The sequence below is a fragment of the Notamacropus eugenii genome, chromosome 4, assembly GCF_028372415.1.
Source record: "Notamacropus eugenii isolate mMacEug1 chromosome 4, mMacEug1.pri_v2, whole genome shotgun sequence".
NCBI lineage: Eukaryota > Metazoa > Chordata > Mammalia > Diprotodontia > Macropodidae > Notamacropus > Notamacropus eugenii.
The window spans coordinates 168,002,330-168,024,623 of NC_092875.1; the positions used below are offsets into that span (position 1 = coordinate 168,002,330).

At 37.9% G+C, this 22,294-nt stretch overlaps 1 protein-coding gene and 1 long non-coding RNA gene across 2 annotated transcripts in view; one reads left to right on the forward strand and one right to left on the reverse strand.

The window, feature by feature from the left end:
- Positions 1–738: 738 nt before the first annotated feature.
- Positions 739–22,294, forward strand: part of CNGB3 (cyclic nucleotide gated channel subunit beta 3) — a 187,004-nt gene continuing 165,448 nt past the window's right edge. Inside the window, exons 1-2 of the mRNA XM_072603628.1 lie at positions 739–818; positions 4,650–4,731. Of these exons, the coding sequence (XP_072459729.1) occupies positions 4,689–4,731 (43 nt within the window). The 5' untranslated portion in view covers positions 739–818; positions 4,650–4,688. The remainder of the gene's footprint in view (positions 819–4,649; positions 4,732–22,294) is intronic.
- The window catches only part of LOC140500755 (uncharacterized), a 57,272-nt gene continuing 46,913 nt past the window's right edge, over positions 11,936–22,294 (reverse strand). The window contains exons 4-5 of the long non-coding RNA XR_011965860.1: positions 20,897–21,160; positions 11,936–19,407 (exon numbers count right to left, since the gene is read on the reverse strand). This is a non-coding gene — a long non-coding RNA (uncharacterized lncRNA). The remainder of the gene's footprint in view (positions 19,408–20,896; positions 21,161–22,294) is intronic.

Genomic DNA, 22,294 nt, shown 5'->3' on the forward strand with positions numbered 1-22,294 from the left:
CACCATTCAAAGTCCATTCTTTGCCTCTTCTCTTATTCCATATCTCTGTCCTTCTAGGCTTTTCTCTTAGAAGTCTATCACCATTAAGAGTCATTTCTCCTCCATGAAACCAGCATTGGAGAGCTGTACTTCAGGGTATTGCTAAATATGCCTGATGTAAATATATAAGTAATCTATATATAGGTAAACTACATTGGCTCAACCTTGACACTAATATTGAATTAATTCCACTTTATTTCTGACCAAATAAAAAAGTCTTATTATCTTTCTATAGGTTTTACAAGTATCTGGGTATATGAATATAACTATGTATGTGTATATGCGTGTATATATGTATATATTTGTGTTGGTATGTATGTTTATATATATATACATACATGTATATATTCAATATTTTCAATGACACTTCTCTTTCCATTTAGAAATATGGATGTGTCAACTCTGGTAACAGATGACCAAAGAGTCACAGAGGTTTTACAACCATTGTTAACACTAAAGATACCAGAGCCCATGCAGGTTAGAAGCAAAAAGCTTTCTTTATTACCATGGGGGAGAGAAATTAGACACTTGTCAGGGCCTCCTCTAATAGGAGACCTGAGGCAGTGGGGCTAAACCTTGATTTATATATTTGTGGCTAGATAAAGAATCAAACAGTGTAGTGTAGCAACAGTAGTAAGACACAACAGCAACGGTGAGGCAAGGTTGCCTAGTAACAAAGAGCCCATCGTAGCAGGGCTTCAAGCCTGGGCCTGTTGGTGCTTGTCTGAGCTCCAGGACCATCAGTTCTGTGATTTGGCTCAGCAGTGATTATTTAGAAGGTGAGTGCAAAGGATTGTTGTTATGCCAAGCTCACTTGCTGGACCTTAACTCTGGAAAACAGGCTATCTCCTAATAGTAAAAGAGAGGAGTGAAAAGAGAGGGGTAGTCTTGGATCCTGACAGATGATTTGTGAGGTTAGCTTGTATCTACCATTGAGCTGAAGTTTTTTGTCTTCCTTCTTCATACATGATGCTTATAATCAGTCTATCCCCTTCTTAAGAGAAATTCCTTTTTATATTCTTATATGTGTAATGAAACTTGAGATCTTCAAATTCCCCTAAGGTCACCCTAGCAAACACATGCAGCTTTTCATGTGCTTTTGCTACAAATCACCATGAACTCCTCCTGGGGAAAGAAACTGTACAAGGGTACAAGCTTAGAGATCAAAGTGCTGGTCCACACTGCTGTTCTCCCAACACTCTTCCAAAGAGGGACAGGGAAAGGGGAAAATGAGTAGCAGAAAAGGTACAGCTGATTCTAAGGGGTAACGTAGTCTCTGAAATCCCATCAGTAAAGCAACAGTGCTGTAGTAAGGTAGGCCTGACCTAGGTCTGGTGCTTTGTGTTTGAGGTAAAATGAGTCATTTGTAGCCCATTGAACAGTTAAAAAGGAAAAAAGAAAGGAAGTTTACTGCAAGGAAAAGTTATTCATGAAAAAAAAATGTTTGTTCAACTGAACATAGACATCCTGTGCTGGTATTGAGCAAGTAGTTGGTCTGTGGTTCAGAAGGCCAGCTATTATTCATAACCTGACTTTTGCCCTATCGGTTAGTCCCCTGGGCCTCCTAATCTCCCAGGATGATTTTAATACCTTTTAAGGAAAAACAAGAGCAACTGTAGGACAGAATCCTAAAATACTGCTCTATCCAATTAAGTGGGCACACTCAAATTCCCTGGAGACTTGTCCCTTAGATGCTTTCAAACAAAGGTTCACACACCCTATAATCTTATCAAGTTGATTAAAAAACTCACTCAGATCAATCTGGGACTTCCTAAAACCACCCCTTTTGAATAACTCAGAGGTCTTATTCCCTGACTTTTATATATGTGAGTGTATATGTATATATGCACCCACATATACATACACACATATATATGTATCTATATATACACATATACATACATATGTATCCATATATACACACATATATATGTATGTATATGTGTATATATGTATACACACACACACACAATTTTTTTTCTAAAATAAGCCTGAACCTTCTCTTGAAGATTTTCTCCATGACTCCAAGACTTCAGGCCAGTTTCACATAAAAAGTTCTTTTACTTTCTCACAGAAAGTAAAGGCAGGTAACATTTACATTGGACATAGAAAAGACCCATGACTATTTAATCTTCCTTGTTTAGAAAGATAACTTTCTAAATGTCTCTAATAGAAGGAACTTTCTCCCAAACAATAAATGCTTCTTCCCTTCCCCTTGATTGGTCTTTGGTTTTTGTTGTTGTAAAGTCCTTTTCCAGTCATTGGGACTTTCTTGACAAAGACATATAAGTGGTTTGCCATTTCCTTCTCCAGCTTTTACACATGAAGAACGGAGACAAACAAGGTTAAGTGACTTGCCCAGGGTTGCACAGGTAGGAAATGTCTGAGGCCAGATTTGAACTCACCAAGATGAGACTTCCAGACTCCAGGTCCAGGACTCTATCCATTGTGTCACTTAGCTACAGAGGACTGACTAAACTAAATTTACCAGTAGAAAATTAGGAAAGAATGTAAACTTTGTCAGGGCAGAGATCATTGCATTTCTGCCTTTGTGTCCCTAATGCCCAGCTCAGTTCCTACTGTATAACATTCCCTTAATAAATGCTTACTGATTGGTACCCTCATCTGGACAATAGGGATAATAATATCTCACCTACATACCTTTCAGACTTAACATGTACAAATTAAATAAATTAAATAATTAAAAAATAAATTAAAATAAAAAATTAAAATTAAATAATATTTGTAAAAGTACTTTGCAATCTATAAAGCTCTACACAGGTGTTTTTACACAAATCAATGAATGGAGGAATCTGTTGGTAAGTAGTCAACTGCTTAGAACTCGAAAAGCATTTTCCCAAAGAAATAATACTATAAGTGGTTATCTTTTCAGGTCAGTTTACAGAAACCCATAATGTACTGAAAAACAGTCTTTTTCAATAGTGGTATCAAACTCAAATAGAAACTGAGGCCGCTAAACCATATATGAGGTTCCCAGCAGGCCACATATCAACTTAGAAAACCACAAATTAACATTATCTGTGTAGAAGGATTTTGTAGTTTTTTTTTTCATACTTCCCAATTACATTTTAATCTGGTTCAGGTTGCACTTGGTAGTGCTACAGGAAGCTGTGCAGCCTGTAAACTGTGTTTAATGTTTCCTCCTGCACTTCAATACTAACGATATTAGAACCTAACCATCCGTGGTCCAGGAGGAGGGTAGAGTGGGGAGGTCCTAACTTAGGATGTCAGAAACACATTTTCTTCTAATTTAACCCCAGAATCATGATTAGAGAATCCCTTTCCTCCCCATTCCTGTCCACTTATACTTTCCCAATTTCCAATGGTTTTATTAAGCTTACATGGACAGAAGCTCCATTCAAGTGAGGGGGTAGGAGAAGAGGGTAGGGGTTTCCAGTGAGTCAGAGAGGAAGAATATAGCCCAGACCTTTCTGCTGGAATAAACTATCCATAATCACCTCCCTTTTTTTTCTTCTAAGGAATCAGCCTGCGAGCTTCCATTTCAATCATATCTACCTGCTGCTTCTGGCCAGGGTTTTTCTCCTCCACTGGCCCAGAACAAAGCAATGTAGTCTCACATAATCGTCATATTTTTCTGCCTCTAAAAGCAAGCCACAAAACCTTTTCAACCTTTGCCCAAAGGTTTTACTACCAGTAACAAAAGGAGATAGATGATTTTTCTTTTAATCTGGCTCCTATCACCTCTATACAAGGGATTCCCAAATCTTCATCTCTGGCTCAGCACATCTGTTACATTATAGTTTTGAGAATCTTCTCTACCTTTCCCCCTTCTATTTTTTTTCTCAGACCCCAGAGGAAAAACAAATTTCATTTAGCACAGAGCCTAGCACATAATAAGCACGTAATAAATACCTATTCCCTTCCTTTCCCCTTGGTTCATCCTTGGTATACAAAGAATGAAAGTTAAACTCATCAGTATTTCAGACTCAGTGAGATTCTGGGGTATTTCATCTCAGCTGATGAGTTTAGAGAACTTACCTACCCCAATTTTTTTACCCCTCAGTATTGCTACAGACTCCATTGTATCTACATGAACACTGGAAGATGTCAGAAGCAGGAACCAATGTTGGAAGGTTGAGTCTTAGACAACACCAAACTGTGGGCAGAATAAGGAGAAGACAGATAAGGGTGATGGAAAGAGAAGAAAGGAAGCAAGGAAAGGGTAGTAATGAAGAGAGGCAAGGAAAGAGAACAGGAAAGGAAAGAGAAGAAGGAAAGGAGGGAAGGGATAAGGAAAGGAAAAAGAAGGGAAGAAAGGGAAATCTCAAGCAATAATGACTGGGTTCAAGGGTAGCATTCCTATGACCACTCTACCTGGGTGACCACAAAGTAAGAGTCACTAACCAAGTAAAGGTTATTTTTTAAATTTGACTAAAGAAAGGTGAAGACTAAATACACAGATATAAGGTATTATTTTCTAAGTGCATTACAAACAGAAAAAAGAAAAATTAATGAATGGAAGCATTTTTTAACATTTGCTATATGTCAGACACTGTACTAGGCACTGATGTTTGACCAATACCCAATTTCATATTTTAATACATCATGCACATGTTTTGTTACCTTAGAGAGAATGTCAAGCTGAAAAGGAACCTCCTAAAGCCAAGATGTCTTCAGCCTCAGGTGAACCATCACTTCCCCAAAGAAAAGGTCAGTAAGTGGCATGAAACAGAAATTTTTGGCTGTCATAGAAATATGTTGAGTCAAATTATTTTGGAAATTTTCTTCTCTCTGGAAAAATATCTCTATTAACATGACATATACATGTTGTATATACATATATGTATATATACACACATAAGTGGGGGGGTAGAACAAAAAAAAGTCACTATTCTAAGTGTAGAGTGTGCTCAGGGAAGGTTAGTACCTCTGGTGTGAAGGGCTGCCAAGTCCTTTTCAGTGCTATTTCCTATGTTTTGTTTCCACCTGCCCCCCAACTCTCAAGCTCCTAGAAACTGTAGCATGCACAATAGCCACATCCCAGTAAACCATTTTGGCAGATAGACTGAACCAGGTTAAGGGTAACCAATGCATTGCAAACCCTTCAGTGAATTAGCAGAGTGTCTTCTCCAAGCATGTGAAGACATCCCCTGCAGAATAGGCAGGTGAAAACAATTTGTTCCAATGACCATAAAGGCAGCCAAAGCAGGTGCTGTGGAGCACTTAGAGCTTGTTTAGATATTGAAGATGCCAAGGTCATCTGTTGTATCCCGAACCATCATCAGTCATCTTGACTTTTGTCTTGCTACTGGACTTCAATGACTGAAAGAATGAGGCCAATGCCTTCGTGCAGCTCTGCCTCACTTAAATCCAATTTACGCACGAATCAAAAGATATCACCCATGCTATTCTACCATTTTTAACTGTCTCAAAGTCCTGTGGCAACAGGTAAGTGAGGAAACAGCAGGTGCAGATGCAATGGGAGCTGTAATCACAACTTTGCACATAAGCAGCCCAGGGTACAGGGTTTTTTTCTCACTGTACTGAAGCAGCAATGGGATTGAAAAGCCTCCTGGATGTCTTAAGCAGTCTTTTTTTAATGACTACACTGCTCCCTCCTGGTGTAAGGAAGAGGGTAGAAAAAGGTGCCCTAAAAATTTTCTGCTTCATCCAACCCTGGCCTGTTAACCATGGCAGGTGGGGATCCCACCCTGCAGAAAACACAAAAAATGAACACAAACTTTTGCAAAGATAATTCCACTCACTATCAGTACATGGAATATGTGCACATTTATGGACAGCACAAAATCCAGTAGACCAAAAAGACAAAGAGCTCCTGTTGTGAGAGAAATCAGCAAATACCATAGCCAAAGAGCAGCCCTGAATGAAACAAGGTTGGCAAATGAAGGCCAATTTATCAAAGTCAGAGCAGGATACACATTTTTCTGGAGTGGCCACAGTAAAAGGGAGCATCGTGAAACTGGCATGGGTTTGTAATCAAAACTAATCTAGTCAACAAGCGTGTATGTCTCCCAAAAAGAGTGAATGAGAGGCTCATGATGATGTGACTGCCATTTGCAAAAAAGCATCATCCCACCATCAGCAGTGCATATGTTCCCTGTATAATAAACCCTGATGTGGTTAAAGAAAAATTTTATGGAGACCTGCATCATCAATGTACCAAAAGACAACAAACTATCCTCCTAGGTGACTTTAATACTCTAAGGGTAGGCTCAGAATTCCAGACATGCAGGAAGTCCTTGGGAGGAATGGAGTTGCAAACTGCAACAGCAGTGGTCATTTACCACTGAAGTCTTATGTGCCTCATGTCTTTCTCATCACCAACACTGTCCTCTGTTTACCTAAACACAATAAAACTTTGTGGATGCACCTCTGCAGCAAACATTTACATTTAATAGATGTCATTTAAGGAGGAAAAAAAGGATGTGAGTGATGAAGGTGATGTATGGTGCAGAGTGATTATAGATATCCTCTCCAAGTTAAAAATTTGCATTCAACAAAAATGAATTGCCCCAAAGCAAGACAACTACCAGAAGACTTACTGTCAACAGATGAGGGTGCTTCTTCATGAGAGATCAGTTAGGCTAATTTGGAGGGAAAATTGTCAACCCATGGTTGGCAACAGTGGAGCAGAAAAGGAGTGGACAGGTTTCAGAGATTTGGTGCACAGCACTGCAATTACTCATCTGGGCCAGAAAACTCACAAACATCAAAATCAGTTTAACAAAAAATGATGGGAAAATCCAGAAACAAAAAACAAGAACTCCAAAGGGTTTACCTGCAAGGTAGTTCATCCATCTCTAGGAAGGCAACGTTTAACTCCATCACAAGTAAAGTACAAGTGAAACTTAGAAAGATGCAGGATTCTTGGCTCAGTAAGAAGGCAGAGGAAATTCAGTTTTAAGCTGAAAGTAACAAACCAAAATACTTTTATGATGGCCTGTGGATATTTATGAGTCAAAGATCTATGGTGCATCTCAACCACCCAGTACTGATGAAGTCACATTGATTAGTAATGAGGACATGATCCTGGAGAGGTGGGCTGAACAATTCCACAGTGTTCAGAACAAATCATCATCAATCAATGCTGAAGTCATTGACCATACACTTAAGTTGAAGTCAATCCCTGTTTAGCCAAAACTTGCAACTGAAGAAGAGGTTTTCAATACAATTGGGCTCCACTTGTGTGACAACGCACCTGATACTGATTCTATTCAGCTGAGATTTACAAGGCAGAGGATTCACTGTTCATAGAAAAACTGACTGCAATTTTCTGAGTTACACAGCAAGAGCAGATTATCCCCCAGAAGTTAAAGGATGACTCCTTTGTCCATCTCTATATAGGTAAATAAGTAGTCCTGTGACAATCACAGGGGAGTCTCTCTCTTAGTTACTGATGGCAAGATTCTTGCCAGAGTACTCCTTAATAGGTTGATCCTTCACATGGAAGATGGTTGTCCACCCAAGAACCAGTGTGGCTTCAGAAAGGATGGAAAAACTGTTTATATGTGTTTGCTGTCTGAAAACTTCAGGAGAAATTCCAGGAGCATAACAGAGGTTTGCACATAACATTTGCAGATCTGACCAAAGCTTTTGATACTGTCAACCATGAGGACTTGTGGAAAATTATGACAAAATATGGGTACCTGTAAGAAGTTCGTAAGTATCATGTACCAGTTTCATGATAGCATGCTTGCCCAACTTCTGGATAATCAACAATACTCTCGAGATTGATAGTTACCAATGGAGTGAAATCGAACTATGTGCTTGTTCCCCATACTTTTTAGCATGATATCAGTAATGTTGTCAAATTCTTTTTATTTATTTATTTTTAATTTTCAACTTTCATTTCCACAAGATTTTGAGTTCCAAATTTTCTCCCCATCTCACCACTCCCCTCAACCCAAAATAACATGCATTCTGATTACTCCTTCCCCCAATCTGCCCTCTTTTCTATCACACCCCTCTCTGTCCTTATCCCCATCTCCTCTATTTTCTTGTAGGGCAAGATAGATTTCTATACCCCATTACCTGTATAGCTTATTTCCCAGTTGCATGTAAAAATAATTTTTAACATTTGTTTTTTAAACTTTGAGTTCCAAGTTCTCTCCCTTCTTCCCTCCCCACTCACCCCACTTGAGAAAGCAAACAATTCAATATTGATTATACATGTGTAGTCATGCAAAATACTTCTATAACAGTCATGTTGTGAAAGACTAACTATATTTCCCTCCATCCTACTCTGCCCCCCATTTATTCTATTCTCTCTTTTGACCCTGTCCTCCCCAAAGTGTTTACTTCTAATTGCCCCCTCCTCCCACTTGCCCTCCCTTCTATCATCCTCCCCACTCTTCTTATCCCCTCATCCCCTACTTTCCTGTGGTGTAAGATAGAATTTTATATCAAATTGAGTGTGCATGTTATTCCCTCCTTAAGTCAAATGTGATGAGAGTAAGCTTCACTTTTTCTCTCTCACCTCCTCCCTTTTTCTCTCCATTAAAAAAGCTTTTCCTTGCCTCATTTATGAGAGATAATTTGCCTCTTTCCATTTCTCCCTTTCTCCTACCAATATATTCCTCTCTCACTCCTTAAATTTATTTTTTTAGATATCATCCCTTCCTATTCAACTCACCCTGTGTCCTCTGTCTATATGTATAAAATCCCTCCAATTGCCCAAATACTGAGAAAAGTCTTAAGAGTTAAAAATATGATCTTTCCATGTAGGAATGTAGACAGTTCAACTTTAGTAAGTCCCTTATGATTTCTCTTTCCTGTTTACCTTTTCATGCTTCTCCTGATTCTTGTGTTTGAAAGTCAAATTTTCTATTCAGCTCTGGTCTTTTCATCAAGAATGCTTGAAAGTCCTCTATTTCATTGAATGACCATTTTTCCTATGAAGTATTATACTCAGTTTTGTTGGGTAGGTGATTCTTGGTTTTAATCCCAGCTCCTTGCAAGTCCTTCAATCCCTTAATGTAGAAGTGGCTAGATCTGAGTTATCCTGATTGTATTTCCACAATGCTCAAATTGTTTCTTTCTGGCTGCTTGCAATATTTTCTCCTTGACCTGGGAACTCTGGAACTTGGCTACAATATTCCTGGGAATTTTTCTTTTGGGATCTCCTTCAGGAGGTGATTGGTGGATTCTTTCAATATTTATTTTACCCTCTGGTTCTAGAATATCAGGGCAGTTTTCCTTGATAATTTCATGGAAGATGATATCTAGGCTCTTTTTTTTTTTTATCATGGCTTCCAGGTAGTCTCACAATTTTTAAATTGTCTCTCCTATATCTATTCTCCAGGTCAGTTGTTTTTCCAATGAGATATTTCACATTGTCTGCTCTTTTTTTCATTTGTTTGGTCTTGTTTTATAATTTCTTAATTTTTCAAAAAGTCATTAACTTCCATCTGCTGCATTCTAATCTTTAAGGAATCATTTTCTTCAGTAAGCTTTTAGATCTCCTTTTCCATCTGGCCAACTCTGCTTTTGAGGGCATTCTTCTCCTTATTGACTTTTTGGATCTCTTTTGTCATTTGAGTTTGTCTATTTTTTAAAGGGTTATTTTCTTCAGCATTTTTTGGGTCTCCTTTAGCAAACAATTGACTCATTTTTCATGATTTTCTTGTATCACTCTCATTTCTCTTCCCAATTTTTGCTCTACTTCTCTTACTTGATTTTCAAAATCCTTTTTGAGCTCTTCCATGGCCTGAGATCAATTCATATTTTTCTTGGAGGCTTTGGATGGAAGAACTTTGACTTTGTTTTCTTCTGTTTGCATGTTTTGGTCTTCCTTGTCACCTAAGTAAGATCCTATAGTCTGATTTTTTTCTGGTTTTTGCTCATTTCCCCAGTCATTTATTTGACTTTTGAGTTCTTTGCCGCAGTAATTCTGTGCTTCCAGTGGGGTTGGGGAGTGTACTGTCAGCCACTCAACTCCCCCCACAATCTGTGGGCCTAGAGCTCCAGAAACAGTGGCTGCAGCTGCTGCTGTGGTTGCTGCTGGTTCCTCCATCCCTTCCCCCCTCTGCTGCTCTGGAGCTGGGGCCAGACCAGTCCACTCTTCTACACTGGTCCCACAGGCTTTTTCCACTGACCAATTTGTCCTTGGTATTTTGGGGGTCTGAAGTCTGGAAACTGCCACCGAGAGATTCAGTCTCCCCAAGGCCTGCTCAGGTCCCTCTGTACTGGTGCTGGCCACACTGGACCAGAGTGGTGCAACAGACACTTCCCAGGGACCTTTCAGACTGTCTTGGACTGGAGATTTACTTCACTCCATCATTCTGTGGGTTCTGCAGCTTTAGAATTTATTTAGTTCCATTTTTATAGGTATTTGGCTATGCTTGTGGGAGTACTCTAAAAAGTCAGTGTTGTTATTCTGCCATCTAATGTTGCCAATTCTTTCAATGAGGACAAACAGGGCATCAAGGTCAGAGGGTAAATTATTTAACTCAAAAAAGACTACACGCCAAGACTAAAATGGAGAAAGTTGGTGCATGATTTTTTGTTTGCAGGTGATTGTGCACTCAGTGAAGCCTCTGAGGCCAAGACAAAGCATGAATGGATTCTCTACCACTTGTACTAATTTTGGTTTAATGATTAACATCAAGAAAACACAGATTTGTGAAACCATTGGTTACAGCAAATGGAGAAATACTGACTACTGTGAATAAGTTACCTTGGCAATACACTTTCCATTTACGTTTCCATAAATGATGAAGTTGACACACTCATTGTCAGAGTGAGCTCAGTGCTTCAGGGGCTTCAAAGGAAAGTGCAGGAATAAAAAGGTATTAGAACAACCACCGAACTCAAAGTCTATAGAGGCATTGTGGTGACCTCATTGATGTATGCCTGTGAAACCTGAACCATGTAAGGAAACTGAATCTCTTCCATTTGAATTATCTTGAAAAGATTCTGAAGATCATTTGGTAAGATAAGGTACCAGACACTGAGGTCCTTTCTCAAGCTAAACTGCCAAGCATTCAAACTCTACTTCAGAGAGTGCAATTCCAATGGGCTAGCCATGTTGTTCAAATGTCAAACCTAGGTTTGTCTAAAAAACTATTTTATGGAAAATTCACACAAGGCAAGCACTCATATGGAAGTCAGAAGAAACAAGATAAGGACACTCTCAAAGTCTCTCTGAAGAACTTTGGAATCAATTGCATGACATGGGAGACACTGGCAAAGGACTGCCCAGCATGGCTTGCCCACATCAAAGACGGCTCTGTGTTCTATGATCAAAGCAAGACTGTAGTAACTCAAAATAAACATGCACAAATGAAATTATACAAACCTAGAGACATCTCCATTCCAAATGTTCATGTGGACTATTTGTGCCCAACCTGCAGTAGGGTGTTCCAAGTTTGTATTGGTCTGATCAGCCACAGTCAGACACACTTTACTCCAACATTGTAGTGTCATTTTGGTCCTCTTAGAGATTAAAGAACAGCATGACCAACCAAAACATACAGAAGAATTTTAAAGAATGAAGAAAATCTAAAGAATCAAATTTGTAAAAAAAAAAAACAATTCCATTGTTGATCCCATGCTTTTCTCTCGCTTTACTCTGACCCATAGTAATCCCACCATTCAAACTCATGGCTTTAACTATCACCTCTCTGCATGTGACTCTCAAATCCATAACTCTAGCCCCACAGAGACTGAACTCCAGCTACGACTCCCTGCTCTACATTTCCAGTTATATCTCCTACTGTCACCTAAAATTGGCATGTCTAAAGTTGATCTCATCATAGAATGACAGGATTTAGAGTTGAAAGCAGTGGTTTGCTAGAGTCACCTCATACCAATAACTTCCCAAAAGTTAATTGTTCAATTTTCAGTGTAGCGCTTACACATCAGATGTGTAAGGCAAATCAGATCAGGCAAACACTACAAACTAGAGTTCCATTTATTTTTTGTTGATTGGTAGAAAAATGTTGACAATACTGATAAAACTTTAAAATGTATCACACACACAGTTGTTGTTGGTTTGTTGGTTGTTGTTTTTGGAGAGTAAACATTTACCAATATATCCCTACTTGAAAGGGACCTTAGGGATTACATAATACAACATTCTCATTTTACAAATGAATAATAAAGTCTACAGAGGGAATGTAAATTTCCCACTTTGGCACAGAATAAATAGCAGAGACAGGACATGAACCTGGGTCACCTGATTCCAAAACCAAAGCCCTTTTCATTTCACTACATCCCTTCATCCCCCAAAACTAATTCCCAGCTTAACTTCTATAGGTTCCATTAATAAAACCACCCCATTTCTAATATCCCAGAAAACAGTCATCTGTGGTACATTTTCAACATATTCCATATTCATTCACACATCATCTTCCTTATTATTCCTTGAAAATCATGCTCACATTTGTTTCATTCTTTCTATCTTCCATTATCTCAGTCCAAGTCCTTATTATTACTATTCCCTACCTAGATTGTTGCCTTCTACATACCTAGAATACCTAGTCCTCTAATTGGCCTTCCTAGCCTCCGGGATTTTCCTTCTCCCTATCATCCTGCAGTCTGCCACTACTCCTAGGCCTTAAGGAAAGTGATTGCAGGCACTGAGAAATTGAAATTTCAGACCTTTTTCTGAGAGCAGCTGAGTTCAGCCACTTGGGAGTTTTAATGTTGTATCTTTTTAATTTCAATTCCATGAAGTAACTACAGTCCTTTTGGGGTCAGGTGAAATTGGAAAGGAGATATGAATCTTAATGAGAATGGAGGCAAACAGACCAAATAAGTTAGGATTTTCATTCCCTAGTCAGAAAGCCTGGGCAAGGCACTAGCAATAAGCCATGGGGGAACCCAAGCAAATCACATTTGAACATGGACATAGGAAGTGAAAAAGTCTGGGAGCTGGAGCAGCTTGAGCTCAGAATGCCACCTGGTGGTGACTGATGCAGAGATTTCTGCATAGCTGGCCATTCTAGCCCTGGACTCACACAGATATTACCTAACCATCACCTACCTTCCCTTCCTCTCTGGTGCCAATACAGAGCAAGGGCTCTTGCGGCAAGGAGAAAATCTACTACTACAACTGAAAAAAAAAGGGAATGAAATAGGGAAATTTAAAAGACTCTAATGATTACTAGTATTTATATGGGTCTTTAAGGCTTACAAAGATCTTCAAATATGCCCAGTTTAATCTTCATAACAATCCACCTCTCCCTCCACTGAACAAATGCTACAAACTAACTACCCCATGAGTTTTACCTCTACTGAAGGGTCCCAAAATAGGGAAGTTTGGGTGACTTCAAAGATTTAGGCAGACGAAAAATAAAATTCTCAATCAAATGAATACTCATTATTAAAGATACTGTTAAAAGTATCTCAACTCCCAGTTCATCTTGACCCTCCCCTTTCAAGGCTATCTGACCAAGAGATAATACAGTGGCCAAAGTACCATGAAGATAGTGATTTTCTGTCCATTCTTAACATTCTCCACTTTAAAAAAAAAAAAACTTGGGTTTTAAAGGTACATTGATTAATTTCCATTAATATAACAATTGAAACAACCTTACAGGGTTGTTGTAAGGATAAAATAAAAGAATATATATAAAACATTTTACAGATTTTACTAGCCATAAGAACTTGAGCAAGTTGTCTGTCTGCCTCAGTTTTCTGACCTGTAAAGTGGGATAATAATAGTATATATCTCCAAGAGTTTGAGGGATTGAGATAATATTTCTAAAGTATTTTACAAACCCTGAAGCACTATATAAATATTAGATATTATTATTATCATTACAAAATGATGTAAGCCTTTAACGAGGATGTGTTTCAAATAGATATATTTATTTTTTAAATATTCCACACCCAAAATATAGGATAAAAATGTGTTTTTGTATCTTTGTAAATAAGGAATATGATCTCTGTCTACATTGTCTTTCATTCTCCACAATTTTGATCCTTCAAAAACTGTGGTCTTGCAAAATTAATAGTCTTATGGTGTTAGCACTGAGGATTGCCCTCACCTACCCTAGGTTCCAGGTATTTTGTGGGTCAGAATTCTCTTCAGACCATAAATGGCACAAGTCCCTACCAATGTGTTTGTGTTTACTCGCTAGCCAGAGAAAGCAAAGGCATTTAATGAAATTGTCAAATGAGAAAAGTAACTTTAGAATGATCCTCTCAAAAACTCAGAGCTCACTTGTCAACAAATATATACCCCAATAAGTAAAGAAAAAGGACGTGGACAAGAATCACATGGAGCATGCAAACTTGGATAGGACACAAGCATCGAGGGGCAACTCACATCCCCAATACTGAAAAGTATCAGTTTTCTACAAGAGACATTATGATGCTGATTTCTGCTCACCCTTGTTTCCTACCATTATATTTTCACTGAAACTGAATTCCAGTTATGCATCCACCTTCAAGGTCACCTAACACCCTCTCAAACATCCACTAAGCAATGTTTTAGGTAGTAAGCTCTCCTCTATTGGAAAAGATAATGATTCTGACAGTTGGATTTTTCAGTCACCGTCACCATTCCTTTGGGAGTACTGGGGTTATTAAGCCTCTCCTTGGAAGGGGAAAGTTACAGCGTTCCTCAGTCAATCAATCAACAAGCATTTATTAACTGTTTACTTTGTGCCAAGAATATTCTCCAAGGGATAAATGGTTAAAGGATATGAATAAGCAGTTCATAAGAGAGAGGAGCTATTATTCACATTTTACAAAAGACAAAATAGAGACAAAGGTTAAATGACTTCACCAGGGTCATAGACAGTAAGTACCTAAAGCAGGATTTAAATTCAGGTCTTTCTGACTTCAGAGCCAACACTCTATTTACTTTACCATTTAACTGCCTTATTGAATTTCCTATATAAAATAGCAATTTTCTGTATTATATCATGTAATATTCATATGGAAAATAATAAAATATCCCCTACAATATAGGCCAGATCTTCAAAAACCAATTAAAGAAGAAAAAAACATAAAATTATCCAGATAATTCAGACCAGATAAATTCTTGTGCTGGAATTATCTAACTCTAGTAACTCCCTAAACTCTCTCATTATTTACATATGGAGACAACCTACATTTAGAAGGTAGATTATGTTCCAATGACCTATGTAACCAAAGATCACAGATCACTATAGGACCTAAATGAAGTTCAAATTGTGATGACAGTCAGCTTCATTCATGTCCTAGTCCTTCCTCCAAAAAATTTCCTTGTAAGCTTATATTTTTCATTGGTATTCTACAGGGAAGGGTGATTTCTTTTGTGGAAGTTTCACTGAAAAGATAAAAACTATTTCTGACTTATATGAGAGTGGGCGGAAAGACGATTTCGTTTAAAATTGCAGACGTGGCATGTACTTACATTCCTTAATGGGAATAAGAGTTCTATAAAAGCTATTTGGTCTTGAAAAAACAAAATTATTAGTGTTTAAAGATAGCCTCTTATATGTGCTGGGAATTTTCATTTTCCTCACTTCAAAACATGCAGGTGCAATGTCACAACGTCCGCAGATGTTGGCTGCCGATTATAGCACTATGTTATAGAGCTCAGTCTAAATTCTATCTGCTGGGGGGAAAAAAGACATACACCCCAGAATCTCAGAATTGCTGAATGAGAAGAGACCTCAAAACCTGTCTAACCTGACCCATACATACCTGAACAAGAATCCTCTTTCAACCACTCCCAATAAGTGATCATCTAGACTTTGTTTGAAGACCCCCAGTGAGGGGGAATCCATTGCCACATAAGGCAGGTCATTCCACTTTTGGATAGCTCTAAACGTTAAGAAGTTTTCCTTACAAATATTTAAAATCAGTATCTCTGTACTTTCTACCTACTGCTCCAAGTTTTACCCTCTGGGACAAGTCTAATCACTTTTTTCCATTTGGAATCTGACTATCATCAAAATAATAATAAGTAGAACAGAATGAGAAGCATATTGTGAAAACATGAATTTCTATTACATATAACTTGCTTTTTAAAGTATATAACATATTCAACATGTTATTTTCAAAACTATCCTTATTTGTTTTTTCTTAATCTCCTTGACTTCTCTTTTGTATATTTTTTAATGCCCCAATACTCCAGTTGTCTTCTCTTTACCTTTTTGTCAACTCTATCACTAGCTCCCTTCTTTGGAACAACTACCTCGCTGCCAAACAAAAAGAAAAGAAAAATACAATCTTTATGATAAATATGCATTTTCAAGCAAAACAAACATACGCATTTGCCTTGTCCAAAAACTTATGTCTTTTTCTGCACTTTGAATCCGTCACTCCTCCGTCAGGAGATGAGCTACGTATTTCTTCATCACTCCTCCACAGCAATTCCATTAATCAGAGTTCTTATTCTTTAAATGTCTTTCTTTACAGTCTTTTAATTGCTATATAAATAGTTCTCCTGGGTCTGTTCACGTGACTTCACTTCAGTTCACATAAGTCTTCCCAGGATTCTCTAAAACCACCTTTTTTGTCATATCTTGGAGCACAGTAATATCCCATTACACTGATGTGGCATAATTTGTTCAGTCATTCCCCAGTTTAAGCTCTTCTCATTTTTCAGTCTTTGCCACAAAAAATAACTGTTGTAAATACGTTTCCATGGATGGCTCTTTCTCCTTTCTTTGATCTCTTTGGGACTTATGTATCTAGTTTTAATTCCTTTTTTGACATGACAGTCTTTCAAGCACTTGAAGACAGTTGTCATGCTCCCCCACCCATGTCATTTTTAACCTTTATAATGCAATACACAATGCAACAAATTTTATTTCAGAGTGAGAATTACTTTAAAAGGGCTTTTTCTGTATTTTTCTCATTTCACTTGTATTACCGCTGACATATGTCAGCTCCTGGCAAACCCTTTAATTTTTCAATTTAGTTCAACTCAATAAACATTTACTAAGCATCAACCATGTGTCAGGTGCTGTGTTAAGTGCTCGGGATACAAGAGGAGACAAGAGACAGTCCCCACCCTCAATGGACCTATACTCTAATGAGGGAGACAACATGCAGACAAATATATTCAAAGCAAACTATACACAACATAAATAGGAAATAGTGTATGAGGGAAGGCACTGGAATGAAGAGGGGTTGAAGAAGGCTTCATGTAGGAGGTGGGATCTCAGTTGAGACTTAAAGGAAACCAGAGAGGTCAGTGGTCAGAGTAAAGGAGGGAGGGCATTCCAGGAATGTAGACTAGTCAGAGACGAGGCTTAGAGCTGAGAGATCGAGTGTCTTGTCTCTCACTGCTCTAGGCAATGCTCTAAGACTGTAAGGTGCAAGGAAGGTTTTAGCCTACATTGGTAGAAAGAGTTTGCCATTAGAAATTTCCTGTATCAATGAAATCACATTTGTGATCCTTCTCTCTCTCCATTCCCTATCTAGAGTATATGGAGTGCTTTCTGAAAACAATTTTAATTTAACTAATGGTGGAATTCAAACCTATTCAGAGAACCCTGAAAGCTAATGCTGTAATCATAAGTGAGTTAAAAGCTTAGCATGGCGATGTCAAAGTCATATTCTATATGAGACACTGCTTCAAGGTAAACATCATTGATTCAAATCCTTCCAAAGGCAGTGAGGGTATAGGTGAAGGTCTTAGGTCAGTCTTCCCAAATGCCTCTGTCATCTCTGCTTCTGACTCTGCAGACTGCACTACCATGTTTCAACTATCATCTCACCTGGAACATCCCTTGGCTCCTATGCCCCTTTGTCCCATTTGTGAGCTCCACCCAGAACTTCTATTTTGAGCAAGGGTCCAGGCTAGCCATCCTGCATTCTTCTCCTTGTTCTGCTGCTAATTCTCCAGACTTTGCCACCATATCCCAACACAAATATCTTCTGCCCAGAAGTGTGCTGCTTAAATGTGCAATAACTAGCTCTCTAGAGGAAGAAAAATGTGCCTACAATACACTTTTAAGGGGGGAGGAAAGAAAAAAAAGGAGTTACATGGTAACTTCATTATATATTTAAAAGGACTAGCAAGTTGTACATAATAGATTTGTAATTTCATGTACAATCATCTTTTTTTCTATTCTCCTCTATTATGGAAACGTTCATTTTATTCCCTAGGTTCAGAATAAAATAAATAAAATTTTTAAGAGAACAAAATATCAAGTAAAGCTAAATACTATATTTGAGTTAAAAACATTAATCTGTATTATTAACCTTTTCCCAACACTTTCTTAGATCAAGATAATCAACAAAACAATAAAGAATACATCAAATTGTAGCATTTGTCGATTTCTAAGGTACAAATGTTCAGACTGAAAATTTAACAATCACTTCTCAAAAGTCAGGTGGAGGTGGCTCCAGCACCATCGCCTCTTCCCCAACTCAGTCTTTCCAGCTCCCTTTTATGTGTTTTCCTCCCCCATTATAGTGTAAGCCCCTCAAGGGCAGAGACTATCTTTCTTCTGATTTGTTATTTGTATCCCTAGTGCTTAGCATGGTGCCTGGCACATGCTAAGGTCTTAATAAATACTTGTTGACTTGATGCTGCTAAAAGGAGAAAAGACTGCTGAAATTACCAACCCTAAGAAAAATTCTGATGTAGGCAAAGTTTTTAATAGTAGGAGGTTAGAGCTAGAAGATACCTTAGCTATCATCTAAATGGACAATCTCGTTGTATAGATAAGAAAATTGAAGTCCATGATTTTCTGAGTCACATTATTACCTTCCCACTCCAGGGGTCCTTTCATGAGTTATGGTATCCACCCCCTCATACAAATGGTCCTCAAACTGTCCCATTGGAGGCTCAGTGTCCTGTATGACATATTATCTGGTACCCTTCCAAGTAAGATGTGCCAATGAGTTTTAAATATTATGAAAGAAGAATTAGACTTTTGTGGACATCCTGCCTCAGAAAAAGAGGAGGAGAAAAAGAAGGAGCAGGAGGAAGGAGGAGGAGGAGGAGGAAGAAGGAGGAAGAAGGAAGAAAGAGGAGAAGGAGAAAAAGGAGAAGGAGGAGAAGAAAAAGGAGAAGGAGAAGAAAAAGAAGGAGGAGGAAAAGAACAAGAGGAGGAAGAGGAGAAGAAGAAATTTATACTTACAGTGTGCCAGGAACTGTGCTAAGTATTTGACAATTATTATGTCACTTGATCCTCACAGCAACCCTAAAAGATAAGTGCTATTATTATTTCCATTTTACATATGAAAAAACTGAGGCAAACAGGCTAAGTAACTTGTCTAGGAAGTGTCTGAGGCTGGATTTGAATTCAAGTCTTCCTGACTCCAGGCACAACTCTTTTTCCAATGTACCAGCTAGCTGCTTCTGTGTGATGTTGGCAAACCTCAAGTTTCAGTTTTCTCTTTTGTAAAATGATGAGGTTTGATGACATTGGCTTCTGAGGTAAGCTTTCAGGTTCTGGTTCTATGGTGATCCTATGAATGAGAAGTTACAAGAAGTAGATTTGGAATCAGTGTGAGAAATAGTTACTAACGATTAGAACTACTTAGTAAAGATATCTAATGTTTTTAAAGTAGTAAGTGCCTCATAACTGGAGGTATTCAAGCAAAGGCTGAATGATTATTTTGAAAAGGTGCTACAGAGGAAGTTCATGCATTTAGTCTGAGTTGGATTAGGTGACCTTTAAGGTGACCTTTAAAGTCCTTTGACGATTCTCTGACATTACCCTATAGTCTGGATCTATCCCTTTTGCTTACATTAGTCATGGAATTTTAAAGCTGGAAGGTACTTTGAAAACCCTTATTCATCTAGTCCAATTCTCAATTTATATATAAGAAACCTGAAGCTCAGAAAAATTGTCATTTTCCATGGTCAGTCTATTAATAAATGGGAAGGCTGGCTCTTGAACTCAGACCTTCCAAATCCATTCCATTATTCTCTCTGTTTCTTACCTATCTCTACTTCTTTTCTTTCTTAGATAAGTGGCATTCAAGAGGTACTCTGATAAACTTATTTACAATAAGGGTACCTTCCAAAACTGGGCATTTTTAATAGAGCACTGACTTAATCCACAAAGAAAGAACCTGGATTTTTACTATATCCGTGAATCTGTGTTCCATTAATTTGGATGTTCATTCTCTCAATTCAGGTCATTACCTATCCATGTATTTTCATTCCAAGCAATTTCTTTCCTTATATTTTACATGGATAATATGCTTAATATGCTGGAGACTCTCCTATTTTTTTAAATATTTCATGGGTATGAGCATTGAGGTTTTCCATGGGTTCTCCCTACATAGTTGGCCAGTATCTTTCTTTGTCACAGTCCTTCCTGATAATGTCTTTCATGCCACTTTTCCAAAGTAAGGCATTTATAGTAAAATGCTCCAGGTTATTTGCACTCATCTTGCATCTTTTCATCATCTTTTAGTTTACCTAAAATTCTGATCTTCTGAGATTGTGATATTCCATGGTTTGTAGCCATGTAGTAACACTAGGAGAATATAGGTTTTAAAAGGTGTATCTTTATGACAGGGAGCTGCTTAGGATCCTTGGAAATGTTCTGTGATTTGCTAAATGTGACACACTTCCACACTCTTCCCATTTGGCTTAAGCACTAGCTCATTGTCCACCCCCATGATTCTTGGTTCATAGATCTGGAGTCAGAAAACACCTTAGTGGTCACAGAGGCCAATGCTTTCATTTTACAGATGAATAAATGGAACTTGGTTATTTGAACATAGGTCTATTGACTCAAAAGTCAATGCTTCTTATCACAACTGATGTCATATAAATAATTTAATTTAAGGGGGGCCAAAGCCAAACTGGGGGGAAAAAGTCAGGGACTCACCTAAGCTCTCCCAGATTCCCCTCTGAATAATTTTAAACAATGCCTCAAAACAAATTTTGGAGTTGCAGAGCTGACCAAAGGACAAGGTGAAAGAATTTTCCAGCCCAAGGTACCTTAGAAGGTTAGTAGGAAAGATCTGTCACACCAAGGTGAGAATGGAGCACAGTCAGTCCAGCATAGGCCAGGCCCCATCATCAGGTCTTGGAGGCAATTAAATCAGTGGTGGTAGTGGCAACTTGGGAGAGCCCACAGGACTCTTCTGCTGGCACTGGGTGCAGGATCCTGTTGCATTGCCCATACATGGATCCAGGTCACAGTCAAGGTGGGCCACTAACACACAATAGTTTGTAGCCACAGGGGAACAGGGACCCTGATGTCTGTTCCAAGGCAGAAAAGAGTGCTTTTGGTCACTCACAGATTAGAGCACAGACCAGGAGAGTAGTAAACACATCTCTCATTAGATCATACCACCTTAGAAGAACTGAAAACTTACACAAATCCCAGAACTAGCACTGAAAAAAAATTGTACAAAAAAAGTGAAGTTTGGCACAGTGCCTCTTCCACATTGGGAACAGAGCCCAACTTTAATAACAACTTAAAAGTCAAGAGAAATAGAATGGAAAATGGTCAAACAATAAAAAAAAAAATTTAACCATGGAAAATTACTAGGATGACAGAAAAGACCAAAAAACAAACTTAGAATAAATTTTTTAAAAATTCAAAATTGCTAGATCCAAAGCCTCAAAGAAAAATAGGAATTGGTCTCAAAACCAAAAAAAAAGATTCCTGGAAGAACTCAAAAAAGAATTTTAAAATTCAAATAAGAGAGGTAGATGAAAAATTGAGAAAAGAAATGACAGAGATACAAGAAAATCATGATAAAAAGTCAACAGCTTGGTAAAAAAGGCACAAAAAAATTCTAAGGAAAATAACACCTTATAAAATAGAATGTGCCAAATGGTTAAAAAAAAAGAAGCACAAAAATTCACTGAAGAGAAAAACTCCTTAAAAACAGAATTGGAAAAAGATATGGACAAATATATACAAAAATTCACTAAAGAAAAGAAGTCGTTTAAAGGTAGAATTGGCCAAATGGAAAATGAGGTACATAAGCTCACTGAAGAAAACTGTTTCTTCAAAATTATAACTGAGAAAATGGAAGATAATTATTCCATGAAACATCAAGAAGCAATAAAATAAAATCAAAAGAAAGGGAAAAAAATAAAATGTGAAATATCTCATTGAAAAAACAACTAACCTGTAAAATAGTTGAAGAGAGAGAATTTAAGAATTACTGGACTACCTAACAGCCATGATTTTTGTAAAAAGAGCCTAGATATCATCTCTCAAAAATTATCAAGGAAAATTGCTCTGATATCCTGGAACTAAAGGGTAAAATAGAAACTGAAAGAATCTACCATTCACCTCCTAAAAGAGATCCCAATATAAAAACTCCCAGGAATAGCATAGTCAAATTCCAGAGCTATCAGGTCAATAAGTGCAAGCAGTCA